Raw genomic sequence first — 19,603 nt, 5'->3', positions numbered from 1 at the left:
AAAGGATCAAACCTCAAAGCTGACAACCCTTGTTCACACTGGCCAAGCCCAGCCACACTCTGCTGACTCCGGAGACGCAACCGGACAGTTACACCAGAATAGGTACTTAACCGATGGACAGCCTCCATTCCTGTACATTCTCAGCAAACAAACCCATTTTCTACCCAGTTCTCAGATGTATACGTGTGTGTGTGTGTGTGTGTGTGTGTGTGTGTGTGTGTGTGTGCAAGCGTGCGCACGTGCCTTTGAAGGGCTGGGGAGATGAATCAGTAGGAGCTGCACATGTGTGATGGCATGCACACCCCCATGCATGTGCATACATGAATACACACAAGTATCTCCTATGTGTGCACACATAGTACACACAAAATGTTATAAGACCCCCTTTAAACTTCCACTTAACTGTTAATCTTACAATGTCATCTCTCACAGTCTCTCTCTCTCTCTCTCTCTCTCTCTCTCTGTCTATCGGTCTCTCTCTCTCAAGTTTTTTTCAAGTCAGGGTTTCTCTGTATATCCCTGGCATCCCTGGTTGTCTTGGAACTCACTCTAGACCAGGCTGCCCTTGAACTCAGAGATCAGCCTTTCTTTGCCTCTTGAGTGCTGGGGTAAAGGTGTGTACCACCAGGCCGGGCTAGGTCATACAAATAAAACATCTAATGTTGGCTGAGAATGTTGACCATTTCCTTTGTGTCCTTCACAGTCTTTGCGTAAATACCTAACGTGTCTGAATGATCCCTGGCCTGCCTACTCACAACACCTCCATTTAGTAAACAGAACGCACCGGAAATTAAAAACCTAATGTGCCAATATTGACTCTATTGCCCTGTCCCAGATATTCTAAAAATCCTCCAGCACAACCCCTTTCATCCTCAGTTGAAACAGGACAGCATCACCCATCCTGCATTAGGACTGACTTCGTGATCAGATCAATGGATGCTCCTACCCTCAGCCAAAGGTCATAGAGGCATGCCACCAGATTCCACACAAGCTCTCCCGCTGCTCAGTCTTAACTCTGCTGCTCAGACTTACAGAAAGCCAAAGATGGGATAATCTGTTTCATTGTTTAGTTTGTGATAATCTGTTTCATTGTTTAGTTTGGAAATCTTAAGTCATTTCCAATGTGTTTTGTCTGGCATCGTTCCTGACTAGAGGCTTTAATTGTAAATGTAACATGAAAGTAGCTTTTCATTTGACACTTAAAGGACCAGCTTTGTAAAATTAAGATTTAGACAGACAATCATTTTTGTATTCTCTATTTTATATTCGTTACATTTACAGGGGGAAAAAAATCTTAGGCTAGGCGTTCATCACTATCCTACAGTACAGTGTATATTTAAAAAATGCTTATTTGGGTAAATACATTGCTCGCGCGCGCGCGCGCGCGCGCGTGCGCTCTCTCTCTCTCTCTCTCTCATGTCACTCTACTTTTAAAAGGCAACTGTGTAACAAGCAAGTTCTTCTAATTCTGGGTCTGTGATCCTGGAGAGTGTTGCTGAGCCGGGACCTGGGTGACTGCGTCAAAGGGTGACCCAGGAATCAGGTTCTCATCATCTCCTTCCACCAGAGGGTCCCACTGATCAAAGTCTTTCTGAAGCCCTATAAAAACCACAAGAAAACTGTCAAGAATGTTAAACAGCCGAGGGCCGCTAGGTGGCACCACAGAGCCACAAATTACAGAATCATCACAGTGATAATGGAATTCCTAGGGCCCAGGTTGCATTCGAAAATGCATAACCTCCAGAGCTGCTTCGAGACAAGCAAGAGGCTGTCAGTACCTTCAACATGTAACTCCACTCTAGGGTTCATAGAAGGGCTGTTAGCTTCAACGAGTACATATATATGGTATGCATATATGCACATGCACACACATTAATGCAAGGCCACATACTCCTCTTTTTGAAATGTTTCTTTTCAAATTGATTCACTGCTTTGTTTACCAAAAGCCAAGTGGAAACAGCTACAATAAGACTATGTCCCTATTTGATCCTGAGAACCTAGCAGAGGAACGTGCTGTTTCTTACCTAAATGCTTTTGTAAGAAAGCCATCGAAGCTTTGTTGGTGAGGTCGATGGCTACTCTGGAATCGATTTCTCCTTTCAGTGTCAGCTTGTTTCCAATTATTTTGCCAGTTACAAAAGTAAAGTCGTCAAAGTTCTGGTGCACTGAGCCCCTAAGAGAGAAAGATACTTATAAATCATGTTGCGTGAACACACACACACACACATGCACATAATCTGATCATTTTAATGTAGCTGAGGGTCAAAGCTGTTTACTTAAGGATTCTAAAATATTTGTGCCCTGGCTTATGTTTCTTGTTATGATAAATGCCACAACCAAAAGCAACATGGGAAGGAAGGATTGATTTCCAGATTGCACACAGACCTTCACTGAGGAAAGGCAGGGCGAGATCGACAGGAGCTGGGAGGAGGCAGGAACTGAAGCAGAGACTGACTGTGAAGGAGTGCTGCCTACTGGCTTGCTCTCCGTGGCTTGCTAGCCAGTGCTCTTAACCACTGAGCACAGAGGTTTTTTTTTTTTTATTTTATTCTCACCAAAACCAGAAAAGTAACCAATACTATATGTTAGAGAGAGAGAGAGAGAGAGAGAGAGAGAGAGAGGAAAAGGAGAAAAATGAAAAGGCAATTTTCTTTCTCTTTTTCTCTTCCTCTTCCCCACTAGTTTGCTGAACTGTATTTAATCTTGAATATTGTAATATACTTGTTGTGATGGCTGTCATGACATTAGGTGACTATCAGTAGGTCTGCACAGAGAATCTGCATGACTGGATGAAGGAATAGTCCCCATCAAAGCAGGATAGTGCAAGGTTTTGTTACATTATAGAGAATGGTTCACACTTAAAAAAATTGTTTATTTATAGAATTTTTTCCAGTAAATGTCTCCTGATCACAACTGGCCATAAATCACTAAAACTATGAAAACAAAAGTCAGAAACCCAAACTATAGATAGAGGGTAACTGTTCTTTTTTCTTTAAGGCATTTTTATTAGATATTTTCTTCATTTACATTTCAAATGCTACCCCCAAGGCCCCCTAAAGGGGAACTGTTCTAAGTGCAACCTTTTTGTCTCCCCCCCCCCAGTCCTGAATTAACCAGGTTTTAAATAGTAGAAAGATGAGTTCCATTTTTGCTTGAGGGTCTTTTAAATAATTACTTTCATTTGTGTGTGCATGTGTGAGTGTGCATTTGCTGGCAGGAACCAGAAAAGTTCACTGGATCCCCTGGAGCTGGAGATGCAGGCCTTTGTAAGCAACCTGACACGGGAGATGGGATCCAAAATCCAGTCCTCTGCAAGAGGAACAACTGCTCTCTAGCCCCATGAAAGGATACAAGCACATGATTATTATTCAGGGCATCCATTCATAGCGTTGTGGAATTTATAAACTCATATATTGTTCCAACAGGTAAACGTATACATGCTCTCGCCTTTTCTTTAAAGACTTTACATGGCCTACGGATGAACTGTTGTGCCTCAATACTGTATGTATTGATGTTCAGATGAAAGTAGGCAATACTTTAGCTATATATTAACTTCCACTATAAGAACTGTGTAAATAACAGCACTAAGAGTATTTTCTTTTACGTCTGGGGCTGGAGAGATGGCTCTGTGTTTAAGAGCACTTGCTGTTCTTGCAGATGAACTGGACTTAATTCTCAGCTCACAACTGTCTGTAACTCCATTTCCAGGGGGATCTGGCATCCTCTTCTGGCATTTGCAGACACTTCCGCACTCTTGGTGCACAGAGAGACAAGCAGGCAGAACACTCACATGTATCCCATCAAAAGAGAAAGAGGGCATGGGTGGGCGGGGCCGGAGGTATCCCAGAGGACTCTGGGGCAATGCCACTATGATGAGCCAATATGTGGTGGAGGGATGGGAGAAAGAAAAATGGAGTGATCTGTGCACTAAGTGGCAGAACTGGGGATTTGAAGGTGGTAAGGAACAGCCTGGTGTGAGTGGCCTATGTTGCCACCTGAGCCCATGGTAAGGTCCCAGTGCTACCACCAGGACCATGTCTGGGTCCGTGGTCCTGCAATAGCAGGGGTCTGTGTTGATGTCCACAGCCCAGGTTGACACCAAAGGCCATGTAGCCATTTCTGGTCTAGGCTGCCGCCTGGGGCAATGTCTTGAGGGCTGTGCAAAGCTGCCCCCTCACCAGCTTTGGCATGCAGGAGAGCTGTCCTCGCCCCTCACGTGGGCAATGTGATAGAGCTGGCCCTGGTGGCAAGGTTGCACAGGACAACTGGAGGGCTGACTAACTCAGCTACCACCCAGGGCCAGATCCAGGGCTTTGGGTTGGCTCACACCAACATCTACCTCATCTATAAACTGCTGGACTGCATGAAGGGGCAGGTCGTGCAGAATCAAAGCTGCAGGATCTCCATCACACAGGACAACAACGGGATGTCCGAGAGGCATCCTGGTGAGAGTCCAGTATAGTGTAGCAGAGGCCAGACGCCTTGAACCAGACCAGTGACTCATTGCGAAGAACATTCACAAGTAAAGCTGTTTAGGCAGAAGGGTGTACTGTGTGACACACTGCAGCTTCCACAGTGAGAATTCTTTCTTATTTTTTAAAATTTTAATTTTAATTTTTCGTAGGGGGTAGGAGGTAGAGGAGGTTGCAAGGGCAAAGGGCAGATATGGAGGGTCGGGGAGATGAGTGAGTTTGGGGTGCATGATGTGAAGTTCACAAAGAATCAATAAGAGTTTAAAAATTAAGGCCATTGATTATATTTTGGTAAGCTTTTCATGGCCAGCATGGTTATTGCATAGTACCAAGAAATCAATAGCCAACGTTTGTAACATCGCTAATCTCCTTACTAAAGCAGCTAGTGTCAGTCTGGAAGACTTTGCTGCTTTAGATTAGCAAACAATTTTTAATTTCTTTTTAATTCTGGGATTAATAAAAATTTCTAATTGAAAGCCGGGTAGGTACTATTTTAAAAAAATCCAAGCTTTTATGTTACGTCCTCGGATCTACTTACCTTCTCTGGATTTACTCCAGACAAGACACGACACAGTAATACATTAGACATGCAAAGTTAAAAATGTATGTAGCGGGTTGGTCTAGTACTGCTCTGTAGTCCAGTGCTAAATACTGGTCCCCAAGGTCTGGTTGCCTCAGATGACATCCTCATGAACACCAAAGGATGCTGTGTAAATCAGGCCTCCCAATTTGTCCCTGATTGGTTAATAAAGATGCCTATAGCCTGGGCTGGGCAGAAGAGTGGGGCAGAGCAAAGGTTCCCTGAACTTGGGATCTCAACAGGAACCACAGTAGGAGGAGACGAGGAGGAAGAAGTCACTATGGGGTAGGTGGATCTTGAACACATGACCATGGGAGCTGGCCTGATGGAGCAGGAGCAACACAGATAGAACACGTGGCAAAGAATATCTTGGGAGTTTTTTTGTTTTTGTTTTTGTTTTTGTTTTTTGGAGACAAGGTTTCTCTGTGTAGCCCTGGCTGTCCTGGAACTCACTCTGTAGACCAGTCTGGCCTCGAACTCAGAAATCCACCTGTCTCTGCCTCCCAAGTGCTGGGATTAAAGGCGTGCGCCCCCATGCCCGGCTCAGGAGTTTTAACAGTGAAATAGATAAAATAGCATAGACGGTTGCTATCTCCTCAGCTCTAGTGTTTTAAGGCTTATTATAAATCTAAAAGGTCTCTGTGTCTTTTATTTGGGAACTAAGTGGTCTGAAATGGAGTACAAACCCCTTTTGGATATTTAAAGGCAACAAGGGAGTAATAACAATGACCACAGCAAATGTATTTCATTGTACTGTTGAGATTATTTTTTTATTGTAACATTGTATGACAGACTAAAATGTTTACTTGTAACTTTGTTTTAAAAACTAAAGTTTCTCATTTTACAAGAAAATAAAAGAAAACCTAAGAGCACTGAGGACAGACTACATTCTATGTGTTAAAAATCTAACAACACACAGCCATTCTACAATGTCTCCCAGAAGTTCCAGGTGTTCAGATCACCCTCCAGGCCAGGGGCACTTACTTGATTGTAATCATTTTCCTTTCCTTGTCAGGCTGGTAGAACTTTTTCATTTTTGCGATGTCCTTTGGAGTCTGGAATTTGGCAGAGTTGATAAAGAGGAGAGGCTGGAGGGTTCTGGAGTACAGCTCTTCGTTCACCGGATACATCCATGGATCAAGAGCAACTCCACATCTGCAGACATCATTGGCAATGACAGAGAATGGCGGGTTACAGACTAGCCAGCAGAGGCCTTCCCACGGCACCACCTGCCGGGGAGCTACAATCAGCTTTGTAATGAGGCTGATCTAGACTCACATGAGATTATGTTCCTTAAAGAATCATTACATAAAGAAAGCTGTATCCTAAAAGTTTTTTTCATGTTCATTTTGTCACGCGGTTTTCAAAATACATTTAAATAAGTTGTGATTTCCTCAAAACTGAGAAATGCAAGTTTGCCCTATTTCTTCTGTTTCAAGGCTGGGGTGGGGAGTGTGTGCATTTCCCAGAGAGGCCAGCAGAGGGCGACAGATCTCTTGGAGCTGGAGTCATAGGTGGTTAGGAGATGCCTGACATGGTGTTGGAACTTGAGTAACAATACATGCTCTTAACTGCTGATTAATCTCTTCAACTTGTTTCTAGAGTCTCAGGTGTGTCTCACAGTGTGGGTGATGCACCTATTTCAGAGTCATATGATACACAGACATGTAGGATTATATATACAGAGCAAAACACATGAACCATACCATGTGGAAATAGAATTTTGGAGACTTGGAGCAATGGCTCAGTGGCTGAGCCTTTACTGTTCTTGCAGAAGATCATACTGGATGGCTCACAACTACCTGTAACTTTATCTCTGGGAGATAGGACACCCTGAGCCTCCTTGGGCACCTGTACTCACACACACACACACACACACACACACACACACACACACACAAACACGCGCGCGAGAGAGAGAGAGAAAGAGAGAGAGAGACAGACAGACAGACAGACAGACAGAGACAGAGAGAAACAGAGAGAGAGACAGACAGACAGAGAGAGAGGATGCACATTCACATGAATAAAAATAATGAGTTCACATGATTAAAATTTTTTTTAATTAAAAATCAATTTTTTTTTCTTCCCACGATGTCTGGTTCTGTGCTCCCTAGGGAGACTTTTGGAAAATCCATCCATATGCAAAGGGGTAGCCAGCAGAGGTGCCCGTATATCGAGCGCACGGAAACATCTCAAATGGTCCAGCTCACTCCCTAAATAGACCGTTCCATGTGAGTCTAGGATGAAGTCGTTCAAAAAAGAAAATGTTTCTAAATGTTAGAAAAAAAAAACTGGGATCTTGTCTGACTTTTGCCCAAATAAATCTGTGATTTTTGGATCCCGCCTCGCTTGAAAGACAAAAGAAAAGAAAAACTAATGAGAAACTAAAAACCCTAATGTCTTAGGGAAGATTGGAAAAATGGTAGCAATATTATCAGACACATGTCACAGAAAAGACATATTGATGAAATTCCAAGTGAATGGTTAAATCCTTTATAGATAAATAAGGACAATGGGGGATGGGCAAGGATAGGTGGGAAACTGCTTTTAAAACTAACCTATAAAGTAGCAGGATTCTGTATGGCGTGCTCATGCATACTTAGTTTGGGATGACCCTCCCTCTGCTCTCTCCATCTCCATCCACATATCCCCACTTAATATCTTAGGCTCTATTAGGCTCTCCACTCTCTCCCTCAGAGCCTCTGCTTCACTGCTCATGAGACCGTTTCTAGTTTCCTGGCCTCTACACACATTCACCCAAATGGTGCTAAAATCCAAATTTGAGAGAGACATGGATGCACATAAAATAAACAAAGAACCCAAAACAACTAAATACAAGAAAACAGCCCAACAACAACAAAAAGAATGGGCCAAAAATGTACCAAACTAAGAGTTCTTGGACAGAAAACAACTGGCTAATAAGTACTTCTAAAGGCGTTCAACATCTTTAGCCATTACGGAAATGCAGATTAGAATTATGTCAGGAGGCCATTTCATCCCAGTGAGAATCAACAAATGCTAGCAAACGCTGGGGAAAGGGGCAGCCTTATTCACTGTTGGTAAGGGTGTGAACTGGTGCAGGCACTTTGGAAATCAAGGTGGAGGCCTTTCAAAAGGCTGAACATATTGCTACCGTGTGACTCAGCTATACTGGTCCAGGGTGTACACCCAAAGGACTCTGTCCTACTACAGAGATGCTTGTGCATCCGTGTATATTGCTGCTCTGTTTTCATGGCAAGAAAAGTGTTTTAGTAGCAGGACAAAAAAAATGGTTTCTGTCTAGGAAAATCTATAAACTTAATGAAAGAAAGAACAGTTGTGAGGTGAGAGCCAGAGAGATAGCTCAGTAGTTTAGAACGGTTGTTTCTCTGGGCAAGAATATGGGTTGAATTCCCAGCATCCTTATGGCAACTCACAACTCTCTGTAACTATAGTGGCAGGGCAGTCGATGCTCTCTTCTGACCTCTTTCAGCACAAAGCATGCACACAGTGCACATACATGTAAGCAGGCAAAGTGTTCATACATGTAAAATGAAAACAGCAAATATATATATATATATGTATATGTGTGTGTATATATACATATATCATATATATATATATTATATATATAGTAGGATTTATCAACCCCAAAAGATCCCTTAATCACTGGAACTTCAGGAAACCAGTTAACTGTCATGTGTTACCCATGCCCTCTCTCCCAGTTATCTTCAGCTGTTTTGTTTTGTCTTATTCTCTTACCTGAATCTCTGGTCCTCACTAAGGGCTTGAAGAACTGTTGCTCCTCCAAAAGAATGTCCCATCAAAGCTATTTTAGTCTCATCAATAGCATCCTGGGTGAAAAAGCAGGACAGCAAAGTTACCATCTCACCCAGCATTAAATGTACCCAGAAGAGTACATTAAAAATTAAATTAAATTAAATTAAAAATAAAAGAGTACATTAAAAATTCTATCATGCAATCATTATTCACTTCATGGTCTTGATAAATATCTTGATGACTTATAACATAGAATGTGCATGTGTGTGTGCGTGTACTCACACACACACACACACACACACACACACACACACACACACACACACTCAGAGATAAACCTATTGGTCTTTATCACCTACACCCGACAGTACCCCCTCTGATACCGAGCTCCCTTGTGAGTTCTGTCTCACATTATCCCATGATTATCAGCTTATTCATCCTAAGCATATTTCTTGAATATCTGCCATATCAGACACCATAGTCTCATTTTTAGTGAGCTCAGTTTATTGTGGAAGAAAATGATAGCGATTTTTGATATTGTGCAATGCACACAACATAACACCCTGAGACCAAGGAGCTCTATGGTAGTACAATAGCCAACCCAGGCTCTGCAAAAGCCGGGGGTGGGAGTGGGGGCTTCTCAGAGGAGGTGATGGCTGACTTGAGTGTTGAAGATGAGACAGGAGTTAGTGAAAAGGAAGTATCTGTGTCAGGCCAAGGGGACATATAGAGAATCATGAAGACAGAAGAAGGTGTCTTGTTGAGCATCACATCTCGGTTGTATCTAGAGAAGAAACCATCATCTTATTCTCAAATCCAACTACTTCTAGTTCCTTCTGCACTGAGCTATCTAACCCCCAAGTCATGTCCTTCACACTTACAAACACACTTACAACCCCCAACCCCCGCCAAATGTCATTCAAAACATTTGGCCAACTCTTTCAAGGTCAAGCTTAAAATGATGCCATTATTATTCAATAAATTATACCTCCCTTGTATATATGAAGTTGAACCATATGAAACTCCACTTTTCAGCTCAAATTGGCAGGTTCTATTTACATACAATTCAACCTGACACAGGTTTCACTGGTTCCTTCTTTGCATGATTGAGAGCGTGTGTGTGTGTGTGTGTGTGTGTGTGTGTGTGTGTGTGTGTGTGTGCGCGCGCGCATGCCCATTCTAGTTCTGGTATTATTTCTCTTGCTGTAATAAAATATCCTGGAAAAACAGTCAAAGTAAAGGAGAGAGGGTTTATTTTAGCTCACAACTCCATGTATATAATTCATGATGGCATGGAGGTCAAGACGGTAGGATATTAAAACAGGTAGCATCAACAATCAAGTGCAGAGAGAAATTAATCTATGCATGATCTATTTGCCTGCTAGCTTGTTTCACGTGTGCTTAGCTCGTCAGGACCTCCTGCCTAAGGATTAGTGCTGCCCACAGTGGACTAGGTCTTCTCCCATCCATGAACTTAAGACAATCCCCTACAACCATACCCACAGACCAACCCAATGTAGACCAATGAGTCTCTCTTCCCAGGTGAGTCTAGATTGTGTCAGGTTAGCAATCGAAGCCATCATCTATCACAAAGCCTCTTCTCATGTACCTTGCGGTATAGCAGAAAAGAAGCAAGTTTTTAAAATAGAAACACAGTCCAAGGAAGAAAGGGCTCTGTTAAAAACTTGCCTTCAGCTGTTTCATGTCAAAAGCTGAACCTAGTACATTCTCTTTTGGGTCTCCATGTTCAATGTCAAGAATCGCACTGAGAGCCCGGGAACATTCTATTGCTCTTTGCTGAACCTAATACAGTAATTAGAAGGAAAATGATAACGTAAGATATTATAACACCTTCATGTTTGTGTAGAGTTGCCTGTGGGAGAAATGGTTAGTTACACACTGCAAATACTTCATCGAAAAGCAAAGGGGATACAAGCTAGTGCTGTGACTGGGGTTCCAGCTTGGGTAGCAGCTGCAGCTAGGCTCAGCTCACCTCTGGTTTACCCGCTGTGTGAATTCTTTGGGTTTATATTTATTGTATGGTAATATTGGGGCGGAATATGAACAAAGTCTATCCATTCCAGAGAGGATGCCAACAGACCAAATAGTGTGTGTGTGTGTGTGTGTGTATGTGTGTGTGTGTGTGTGTGTGTGTGTTGACGCAAAAGCCATATCCTTTAAGCTGTAGAATGGTCTTCTGACCAATAGATGCTTCCCGCCTATGCAACCTCAGGGAGGGACCTTATGAGTCTTGTAACTTGCTGAGCTTCCCTGGGTCTATGTTCCCTCTGGAAAGGAAGATTTCCTAGTGGCACAATAGCCTAGTTCAGTGGATTGTGTGTGGGTCTAACTACCATGCCACATCTATCATGCCCAAGATAAATAAGTGACCAGTACACTTTAACTCAAGTAGTCATTCCAGTGACCACAAGAGACAGATACTGTTATTTACTATTGTGTAACACAGCAAAGCATAAGATTGGTTTGGCCAGGCTCTTCCTACTATCAAGTGATGGAGGCAACATCCACAGACAAGTGGGTTTAAGGCCTATACACTTCTTTTTGAGAGGGATGGGGCATAATCTCATTAAGTAGCTCTGGATTTCCTGGAACTCACTCTGTAGACCAAGATGGTCTCACACTCAGAATTCTGCCTGCTTCTGCTTTCTGAGTTCTGGGATCAAAGGTGTATACCACCATACCTGGGCAAGGCCTGTACATTAAAGACAATTGTACGTAATCTCTCTGAAATCCCCTTAACAAAGCCCCTAGGATTGATCTATTCATCCTGTACATAGCCCTGTTGTCATCAGAGAGACTTCCTCTGGCAGCTGATGGGAGCAGATGCAGAGACCCACAGCTGAACATTAGGAGGAGAGAAAGCTCAAATTGGAGATTTCCTTCAGGTCCTTCCCTTTGGAACTCAGGGTACCCTGAAGAAGATATGTATATATGTATGCATGTATATGCATATGCATATATGTATATATGTATGTGTGTATATGAATATGTTTATGTATTGTGTATATGTATATATGTATTATGTGTGTATATGTGTATATATGTATATATGTGTATATATATCATCAAGCAAACACTGTATATACATATACATACATTATACATATACATATACATATACATATACATATACATATACATATACATATACATATACATATACATATACATATACATGTATATATCATCAAAGTAACCATGACATATATGTATGTATGTATGTCATATGTATACATATGTATGCAACCATAACATACACATATATGTATATATACATGTATAACCAAAACATGCATAACCATATATACATACATGTACACCCATACCACACGTATAAATATGCATATATGTAGATATACATATACAACGATAACATAATACACATATATTCATATGTATGTATGTTACGGTTGTTAGTGTGATTTTCTGTGGGAGTGGGGATGACACCTTTGCCTGCTCTGGAGACCCTTTTCTGCCCACTGGGCTGCCTTGTCTACCTTAGCATGTTAAGATGCATGCCTTGAGGGTTTGTGTTTAGTCGTCTTCATGTAGCTTGTGTTCATGGTGTTTATATGCTGTCTCTGGGAGGCCTGCTTTTTTCTGAAGGGAAATGGAGGAGGAGCAGATCTCAAGGAGAGGGGAGGTGGCAAGAGGGACTGTGGGGAGTGGAGAGAGGGAAAACTGTGGCTGGGATGTGATCTATTAAAGAAGAAACAAGGAAAGCACATCCATCTATTTTCTACTAGCTTTGAGATTCGAAAAACTAGACACTTTTAACAGAAGGGAATTCTAAATACCACTGTCATTTCCAAGAGTAATTTTGTTTGTCCTTTTCTGTGAAACAAACCTCTCAATAAAAGGAATTTTCAGCAGTCAAGAGAGTCTTCTGACAGATCTTTACGGGTAAGGGGAAGAGCTAATGGTTTTAACAAAGGCCGCCATTTTCTTTGTGTTCAAAAGCCGCCATGCCCCTTCTCTCACTGAAATATACCTGTTCTTTCCGGACACTTTCCGACTCCTCTTGTTTTACTTTTCTCAGGTAAAGCCAAGACCTGTTTTCCACTTTTGCAGCCACCTGGTCTTCAAAAAAGTAAGTTGCCGATGCAGATCTGTCTCTACAACACACAGAGATTTAATTACATCCCATTCCCCATCAGACCGTCTTCCTCAGATCCATCCTTGATTCCATTTTTCTCTTATCTGTTGACTTCCCTTTCCTCTTCCACGCTGCATCCCCCGACAAATAAAAGAGATAAAAGAGGACCCCAGGGAGGGTACATGCAAAAAAAAAAAAAAAAAAAAACCTTCCATTTATTCCTGTCCTAGGAGGCATCATTGGGATCATATTCAGAAGCCATTCTCATGAGCTCGGGACCCAGCTCAGTGGTAAGGTGTTTGCCTAATATGTACAGTGTCATTTCCAATCTCATGGATTATGAAAATAACACAAAACAGAATGGAACAAAACAAAACAGCTCTCTAAAATCAAATCCTGCATTGCCACGTAATAGCTGTCTGACTCTGGGCAAATTATCTTCGTATCTTCATTTCTGCCTTGTGTGAAATGAATAAAATAACTATCTCACAGGATTGTTACAAATTCTAGGATGTAGGCCACCTGGACCATGCCACCAGAACTGGCATGGAACAGCCAAGGTTGAGAGTGTCCAAACCCTGGACATCTCAAAATTTGATAGTAGAATCTCATCCTGAGACTGGAAGAATTAACTCCCTCCCTGTCTCCGTGCCTGCCTCAGAGAACCTAATCAGGAGATCCTGGCCAGGCGGTCACTAATTCAGTCACAGAGCAGAGCATTTGGAAGGCCTCACTATGCTAATGATCATCTTAGTACCTTAGCTTTCAGCCAATGACCTAATTCCACCCTGAATATTCTCATTCCCCAAACTATATAACCGTTGGTTCACCCCTGAATAAAGGGTGTGCGTTCAAACCCACCCCCAGTAAAGAAATAAGAACAAGCTAAGATCATCAGAGAAGGCCCTCATCTAAAAGGGCCATAACACTACGATCCTTAGAGAAAGCCTTCTCTATCCCCAACCCCTCACACCCCTTCACCCTCCCTGGCCCGAGCCTGGTATACAGTGGGGCTCCAGAGGGAAGAGGCAAATCTCGGATCCCACATATTTCAGTCTTCCTGGCCTCTCCAAGCTGGTGTGCTGGAAGCACTCAGGCACCCTGAGAAGAGAGAATGAACTGGAACCACACTAAAGGACTGAGATAGTGTGTCTGAAAAGCTTCAGCTTACTCCATGACAGACCTTCATCGATCTCAGAACACGAGCTGCTTTAAAGGTCTTGACAATGTAGTTCATTGTCTTTTTGTTCCCATCATGTAACATCCCACCCACGGTTTTTTGTGAGCTTACAGAACAGTTACAGGCTTAGTTAAGGGTGTTAACATGCTTTTCTTTTCGATGGTCTGTATTTGACACACACAGGAACATACCTGTGTTCGACAGTGGCCACTATAAACCCATTAGATGCCAAGCCAATGCCAATAGCAGAATAAATCGTCCTGGAAATCAAAAAGCAGGAAAGATAATTATCAACCACGATTATAAACCAACAAGAAAACGGGGAACATGGAGCCCATTGCACCCTGATTCAGCACACTGGAGAGCTCTCATCTTCAGAGAGCTTATCCCTTAGGAGGCATCTGGCACTGGGGAACGAGGCTACTGGCATCTGGTGAGTGAGAAGATACTGCTGAGCATCCTAGTGTACACAGGATAGAGCCTCTAAAGCAAGCAATGATTCATTCTCTCTAAACTGTCAAGAGTCCTAGGTTAATGAAATAGTGAATATGAATAAAGAAAACTGAGTTAATGCCATAGTGATTACAAGTAGTGATTTTTGGGAGTTGATGCAGATCCATCTGGGCATGCACACATACGCGCACACACATACACACACACCCACACACATACATACACTCACAGACACTCACTCACACACACACACATACACACACACACACCCACACTCACAGACACACACACACACATACACACACTCACAGACACTCACTCACACACATACACACACTCACACACACATACACACACACATACACACACACTCACACACATACACACACACACACACACACACACACACATACACACACACAAACACAGATTTCACTACTTTCCTGCATTCCTCATCTGACTCTCTTCCTCAGCTCCATTCTTGACTCTACTTTTCTCTTACCTATTGACTTCCCTTTCCTCTACCATCCACTTAGTATTTTTTTTTAAATAATAGAGGGTCATAGGAAGTGTCAGGAAAGGGTCTGATTGTCCATTGTCTAGAGACGTGGAAAAAAATCCCTTCCATTATCACAATCCCAGCAGGCAATGTGGAGACCATGTCAAAAAGCTTTTGTCATGAGCCGGGAACCCAACTCAGTGGTAAAGCAACTCAAACTTAAGTGTGGGCTTTAAAATCTTTGTCACTTCTTAGCTATATGATTTTTAGATAGTCATTCAATTTTGTTGTCACCTTTAAAATAGAGCTAAAAACAAAGGCTTACACTTAGGACAGAGGAGGCAAGGATTTCTTTTTTTTATGATTTAAATTTTTTTATTTCTGTGTAGATGTGTATGTGCATGTGTGTGCAGGTACCTGCCAAGGCCAGTAGAGGGCACTGTAGCCTGTGGAGCTGGAGTCACAGGTAGTAGAGAGCTACCTGACTTGGCTGCTGGGATATGAGCGTTCTCTGTTAGAGCAGCGAGTGCTTCTATAATCACTGAACCATCTGCACAGCTCCAGATATAAAGTTTTGTCAAGGTAATGCATGCAGGAAGGCAGTATATAGGAAGGTAGGGCAAACTCCACCACTTCCTAGCTGCTTGTCCCGCATCAAGTCCTTGTGTCTTCTCAGCTGTGGTCCTCTTTATCCGTGAAAGGTGGTCCTCACTGAAGGGGGGTGAGTGTCTACATCTTCAGTGGCTTGAACCTATTTACATCAGTGTGACTACTTAACACGTGCTTCCTGCTATGGAAATGATCAAACAGTGAGCGGAAGCTAAATGATCTTGTGTTGAAGATACACATCCATCCTCATTCCACATGGACATTGCCTACCTCTTGCTCCCATCATGCATTCCACTGTCAATGTAGGCATACAAAAGGGCTGTCTAAGAACTGACACCTACTGCCGAAGGCACAGGAAGGGAGGTGGTCTACTGCAGAGCCTCGAAGACCTGCCCACCTCAGCTTTGTGAGAAAGACAACATCTCAACTCGGCTGTTACAGTCATTGACAATGTGGAAGCTGACCGGATGGGGCTGTGCTTCATGAAAGTTTTTATAGAGATAGCTGACTAGATCTGGTTCTTGAATCCCCAGTTGCCAACCACCAGTGCAGCTGAAATCAAATCATTTTCCAGACTTTGGTTACAAAGTTAATGATAGTGCGTTTTAGTGTAGACACTCCCCCAACTTCCCAGCAGTCACATGGCCAGTTCTTAGGAACCAAGTGTTCAGCGTGGGCCAATACTACATTCTGGAATCGCATTTTTTTTTTTTTAAAGAAGTGGATCTAGTCAGTGACAGCTTGGGACGAACACCGTCTAGTCTCCCAAGTATTACCTGAAGGCTCCGAGACCATGAGAAAAGACAATGAGTGGGTATTTTTCTCCAGTCCTCAAAGGAGAATTCCAGCTTGCAGGAGTTGTCAGAGAACCTACGCAACAGTGGAAAATAAATCAGGGTTTTCTCTGGCTTGAATGCTGCTAAGTAATTTACATCTCCTGACCACAGGTCCCCAAACCGTAGAGTTTTAACTATGATTTTACAAATTAGTATACTCATTTTAAAAGCCAGATACTAGAGACTCGCCAACCAGGGACTTCCATCTGCCTCTTACCCATGAGCTCATCATTTACCAGTCGTCATTGCCACTGAACTTACGGAGATGGGGGGGGGGTTCCTACTTATACGTATATTCTGGGAGAACACTAATTACTATTATTTTGAGGTTTTTGAAATAACATTGAACATTTCATTTTAAAACTAACCATACAGTAAGCTTAAACCATTGTACTGAGAACCAGAGACTCATCTCATGATGCATCATGGTCCAGCAAAAGATGGAGGGACCAGGGCTCGACACACCAGAGGGAGCTTTTCATGAGACTTGCATGGGTGGTTATTAGCCTCAGGCATGGTCCTCAGACTCTTGCAGTGTCAAATTGATTCCTTCTCTATAAAAGGGAGGGAGTGATAATGATCTTGAATAGTTTCAATGAAACTCGTGTAGATCTAGGCTTTATATACAAAGTGCTTCCTCCGTTGCATAGGAAACAGCTCAAAGCTGGAAAACTTCGCCTCCCTTCGTTCATGTATCAGTTGTTTCCATCATCATTATTATGATTGATCATTTGTATGCTGTTTTCTCATCACAAACAGAAACAAAGTCATGAAGACTGGCTGTGATGGGTGCTATGGAAGTGACTTATAAATTATTCTATACTACACAGTACTATTTTCTACTTTGGGGATATTTTTCCAGTTTAAAGCAATTTTCAGTGAAAACCCTAAGATAAGCTTAAAATGAATTCCCAAAGCTGACAATGCTGAAGGATAAATTTGAAGGTGTAATTAGCATAGGCTGAAATTCACACCTGACCTGGCAGATGTTAGGAACGGAATGTTTCCCTTGGTAATAATGCAGACATGGTAAGTAAATGATGATGGCTGAAGACTGGAGTAGAGAGGTGGATCCTTTGAGATGGAGGATGGGCTCGAGGCAAGGTCTCTTCTTGTGATGAGTGAAAGTTAGCTGCCGGGGCTTGGCATCTATTGTCTATTTTCCTCTGACACAAAATGGATGGGGCAATCAATGGTCCCACCAGATAATTTGCCACTCTGACCACTGTAGCAGAATTCTCCCCTAATTAACCGAATAATAAAGATGGAAAGAAGCCAATCCCTGGGTGAGGAGTTGGAGAGCCTTCTGGGTCCTAGAGAGGAAGAGGGAGTGCAGGAGGAGGGCACTTCCTTTTGGATGGAGGGGGGCATTTAGTGGCTTCTACATTTTGTGGCCGGAACAGAGAACCAAGGGTCAGGTATAAGATGTTAAGGCAAGCCTGACATCCCCATCCCATCCCATCCCATTAAACTCTGAGTGTATAATGATAAAGGACCTTTGCTTCCCTCAGTGTTGCCTAATTCCTTAAGAAATCCCGTCTTTCTGGTTAGGGAGATCACTCAACTTGGAAAGCGTTTGCCTTGCATGTGGTGGTATAAAAACACCAGGCACACACCTGTGAGCCCAGTCCTGGGGAGTCTGAGCCAGGAGGCTCCCTGGGGCTTGCTGATAAGTTAGCCTAGCCTAGCTGATGAGCCCCAGGCTACTGACAGACCCTGCCTCATAGGAGGGTAGGTTGACTATGTTTCTGAGAAATCACACCTCAGGTTGTCTTCTGGACTCCACATGAATGTACACTCATGTGCAGAAGAACACACCCATACACAGTCTTTAAAAAAAAAAAGAAAAAGATAAGAAAATAAAAGAAATCACACCCTTACCATCTTAGAAAACCCACCTCAGTCTTACTACTTGTAACTCTTGTTTCCAACATATCTACGTATGCAAATCTACATATGCAACCATAGATAGATGTGCATATAACTTCACACCAGGACCAAGAGAAATCTTACCATATAAGAGGTGTAAAATATTGCCTACAATACTGGGTGTTCCAAGAAATATACTAAGACCCAAAAAATATTCTTTGTTTGGGATCCAAACAGTGTCGAGGCGACCTTGATCTTGAGCTGGGTAGTACAAACGCACGAAGACGCTCTGTTGGGAAAAACAATGAACAGACTTTCAGTCTAGCGGAGTCCAGTAAGTGCAGTGCTTTCAATAGTTTATTACCAGATCCCTGTCTTTCCCTTAAAGGTCTAGGGAAGTGTTCAAGCTGCTGAGTGACTGGATTTAATCACAAAAGAGAATGCTCTGAGTAGAGAAAAAAATCTGAGAAAAAAAAATTCAGTGCTAAATTAATCAGGAGACAATAGACAACTGAGGAATGGCACAGTAGCAAAAGCTGTTGCAACAGGGATGGCCGGTTAGTCATTCTCAGGAGACTGCAGGGTCACGCTACCACCTGTGCTAGAAAGCAAGGGCAAGCCCTTGGGATTGAAGGAGAAGGGGGATTGGGGCCTTACCTCATTCCCATAACCGAACATCAGATCTGTACAACCGACGGGGTACGATCCATTTCCTTTGGGGATTTTACTATGGCCAGAGCCGGCAGCAGACATCACCGATTGGAGCTTGTGAAACATTACTGAAAAATAGGTTCATGTAATTTCATGTAAACACATGGCAGTAGCCAGTCCGCCTAAAAGTAGGTGCTAGGAATTCCAAGGCAATGACACACTGCTCACAGTTTCTGACCTCTTGTGTGTGTGAGAGTGTGTTTCCATTTCTGCATGTGACTGTGGAGGTCAAAGGTCTAGTCTATGTTTTCTGTCTTCTTCAGTTGCTCTCCACCTCATTTTTTGGTGACAGAATCTCACTGAAGCTCATTGCTGGGTGACAGGCCAATGAGTATCATGGATTCAACTCTTTGTGCCTTCCCAACATAAGGGTTATAGACAGACACCCAGTTTTACATGGGTGCTATCTATCTGAACTCTCATCTTCATACAAGCACATAACTGACTAAGCCATTTCCCCAGCACCCTCTCATTTCTCACCCCACTCAAAGGCCTGCTTTGTATAAAGCATATATGGG

The 19,603-nt window shown here is 42.7% G+C and overlaps 1 protein-coding gene across 4 annotated transcripts in view; it reads right to left on the bottom strand.

Moving 5' to 3' along the window:
• Nucleotides 1-1,239: 1,239 nt before the first annotated feature.
• Pla2g7 (phospholipase A2, group VII (platelet-activating factor acetylhydrolase, plasma)) overlaps nucleotides 1,240-19,603 on the bottom strand; it is a 44,209-nt gene continuing 25,845 nt past the window's right edge. For 3 of the 4 annotated variants that reach the window (XM_006524365.4, XM_006524366.4, XM_006524367.4), the window contains 10 exons: nucleotides 19,032-19,153; nucleotides 18,519-18,663; nucleotides 16,446-16,539; nucleotides 14,300-14,368; nucleotides 12,824-12,947; nucleotides 10,501-10,614; nucleotides 8,794-8,885; nucleotides 6,037-6,207; nucleotides 2,025-2,173; nucleotides 1,240-1,599 (listed from right to left, as the gene is read on the bottom strand). In XM_006524365.4, the coding sequence (XP_006524428.1) occupies nucleotides 1,463-1,599; nucleotides 2,025-2,173; nucleotides 6,037-6,207; nucleotides 8,794-8,885; nucleotides 10,501-10,614; nucleotides 12,824-12,947; nucleotides 14,300-14,368; nucleotides 16,446-16,539; nucleotides 18,519-18,663; nucleotides 19,032-19,153 (1,217 nt within the window). In that variant the 3' untranslated portion in view covers nucleotides 1,240-1,462. The remainder of the gene's footprint in view (nucleotides 1,600-2,024; nucleotides 2,174-6,036; nucleotides 6,208-8,793; nucleotides 8,886-10,500; nucleotides 10,615-12,823; nucleotides 12,948-14,299; nucleotides 14,369-16,445; nucleotides 16,540-18,518; nucleotides 18,664-19,031; nucleotides 19,154-19,603) is intronic. The other variant, NM_013737.5, reaches the window with a different exon arrangement.

The sequence above is a fragment of the Mus musculus genome, chromosome 17, assembly GCF_000001635.26.
Source record: "Mus musculus strain C57BL/6J chromosome 17, GRCm38.p6 C57BL/6J".
NCBI lineage: Eukaryota > Metazoa > Chordata > Mammalia > Rodentia > Muridae > Mus > Mus musculus.
Note: the sequence above shows the minus strand (reverse complement) of the source record. Positions and strands in the feature narration are given on the sequence as shown.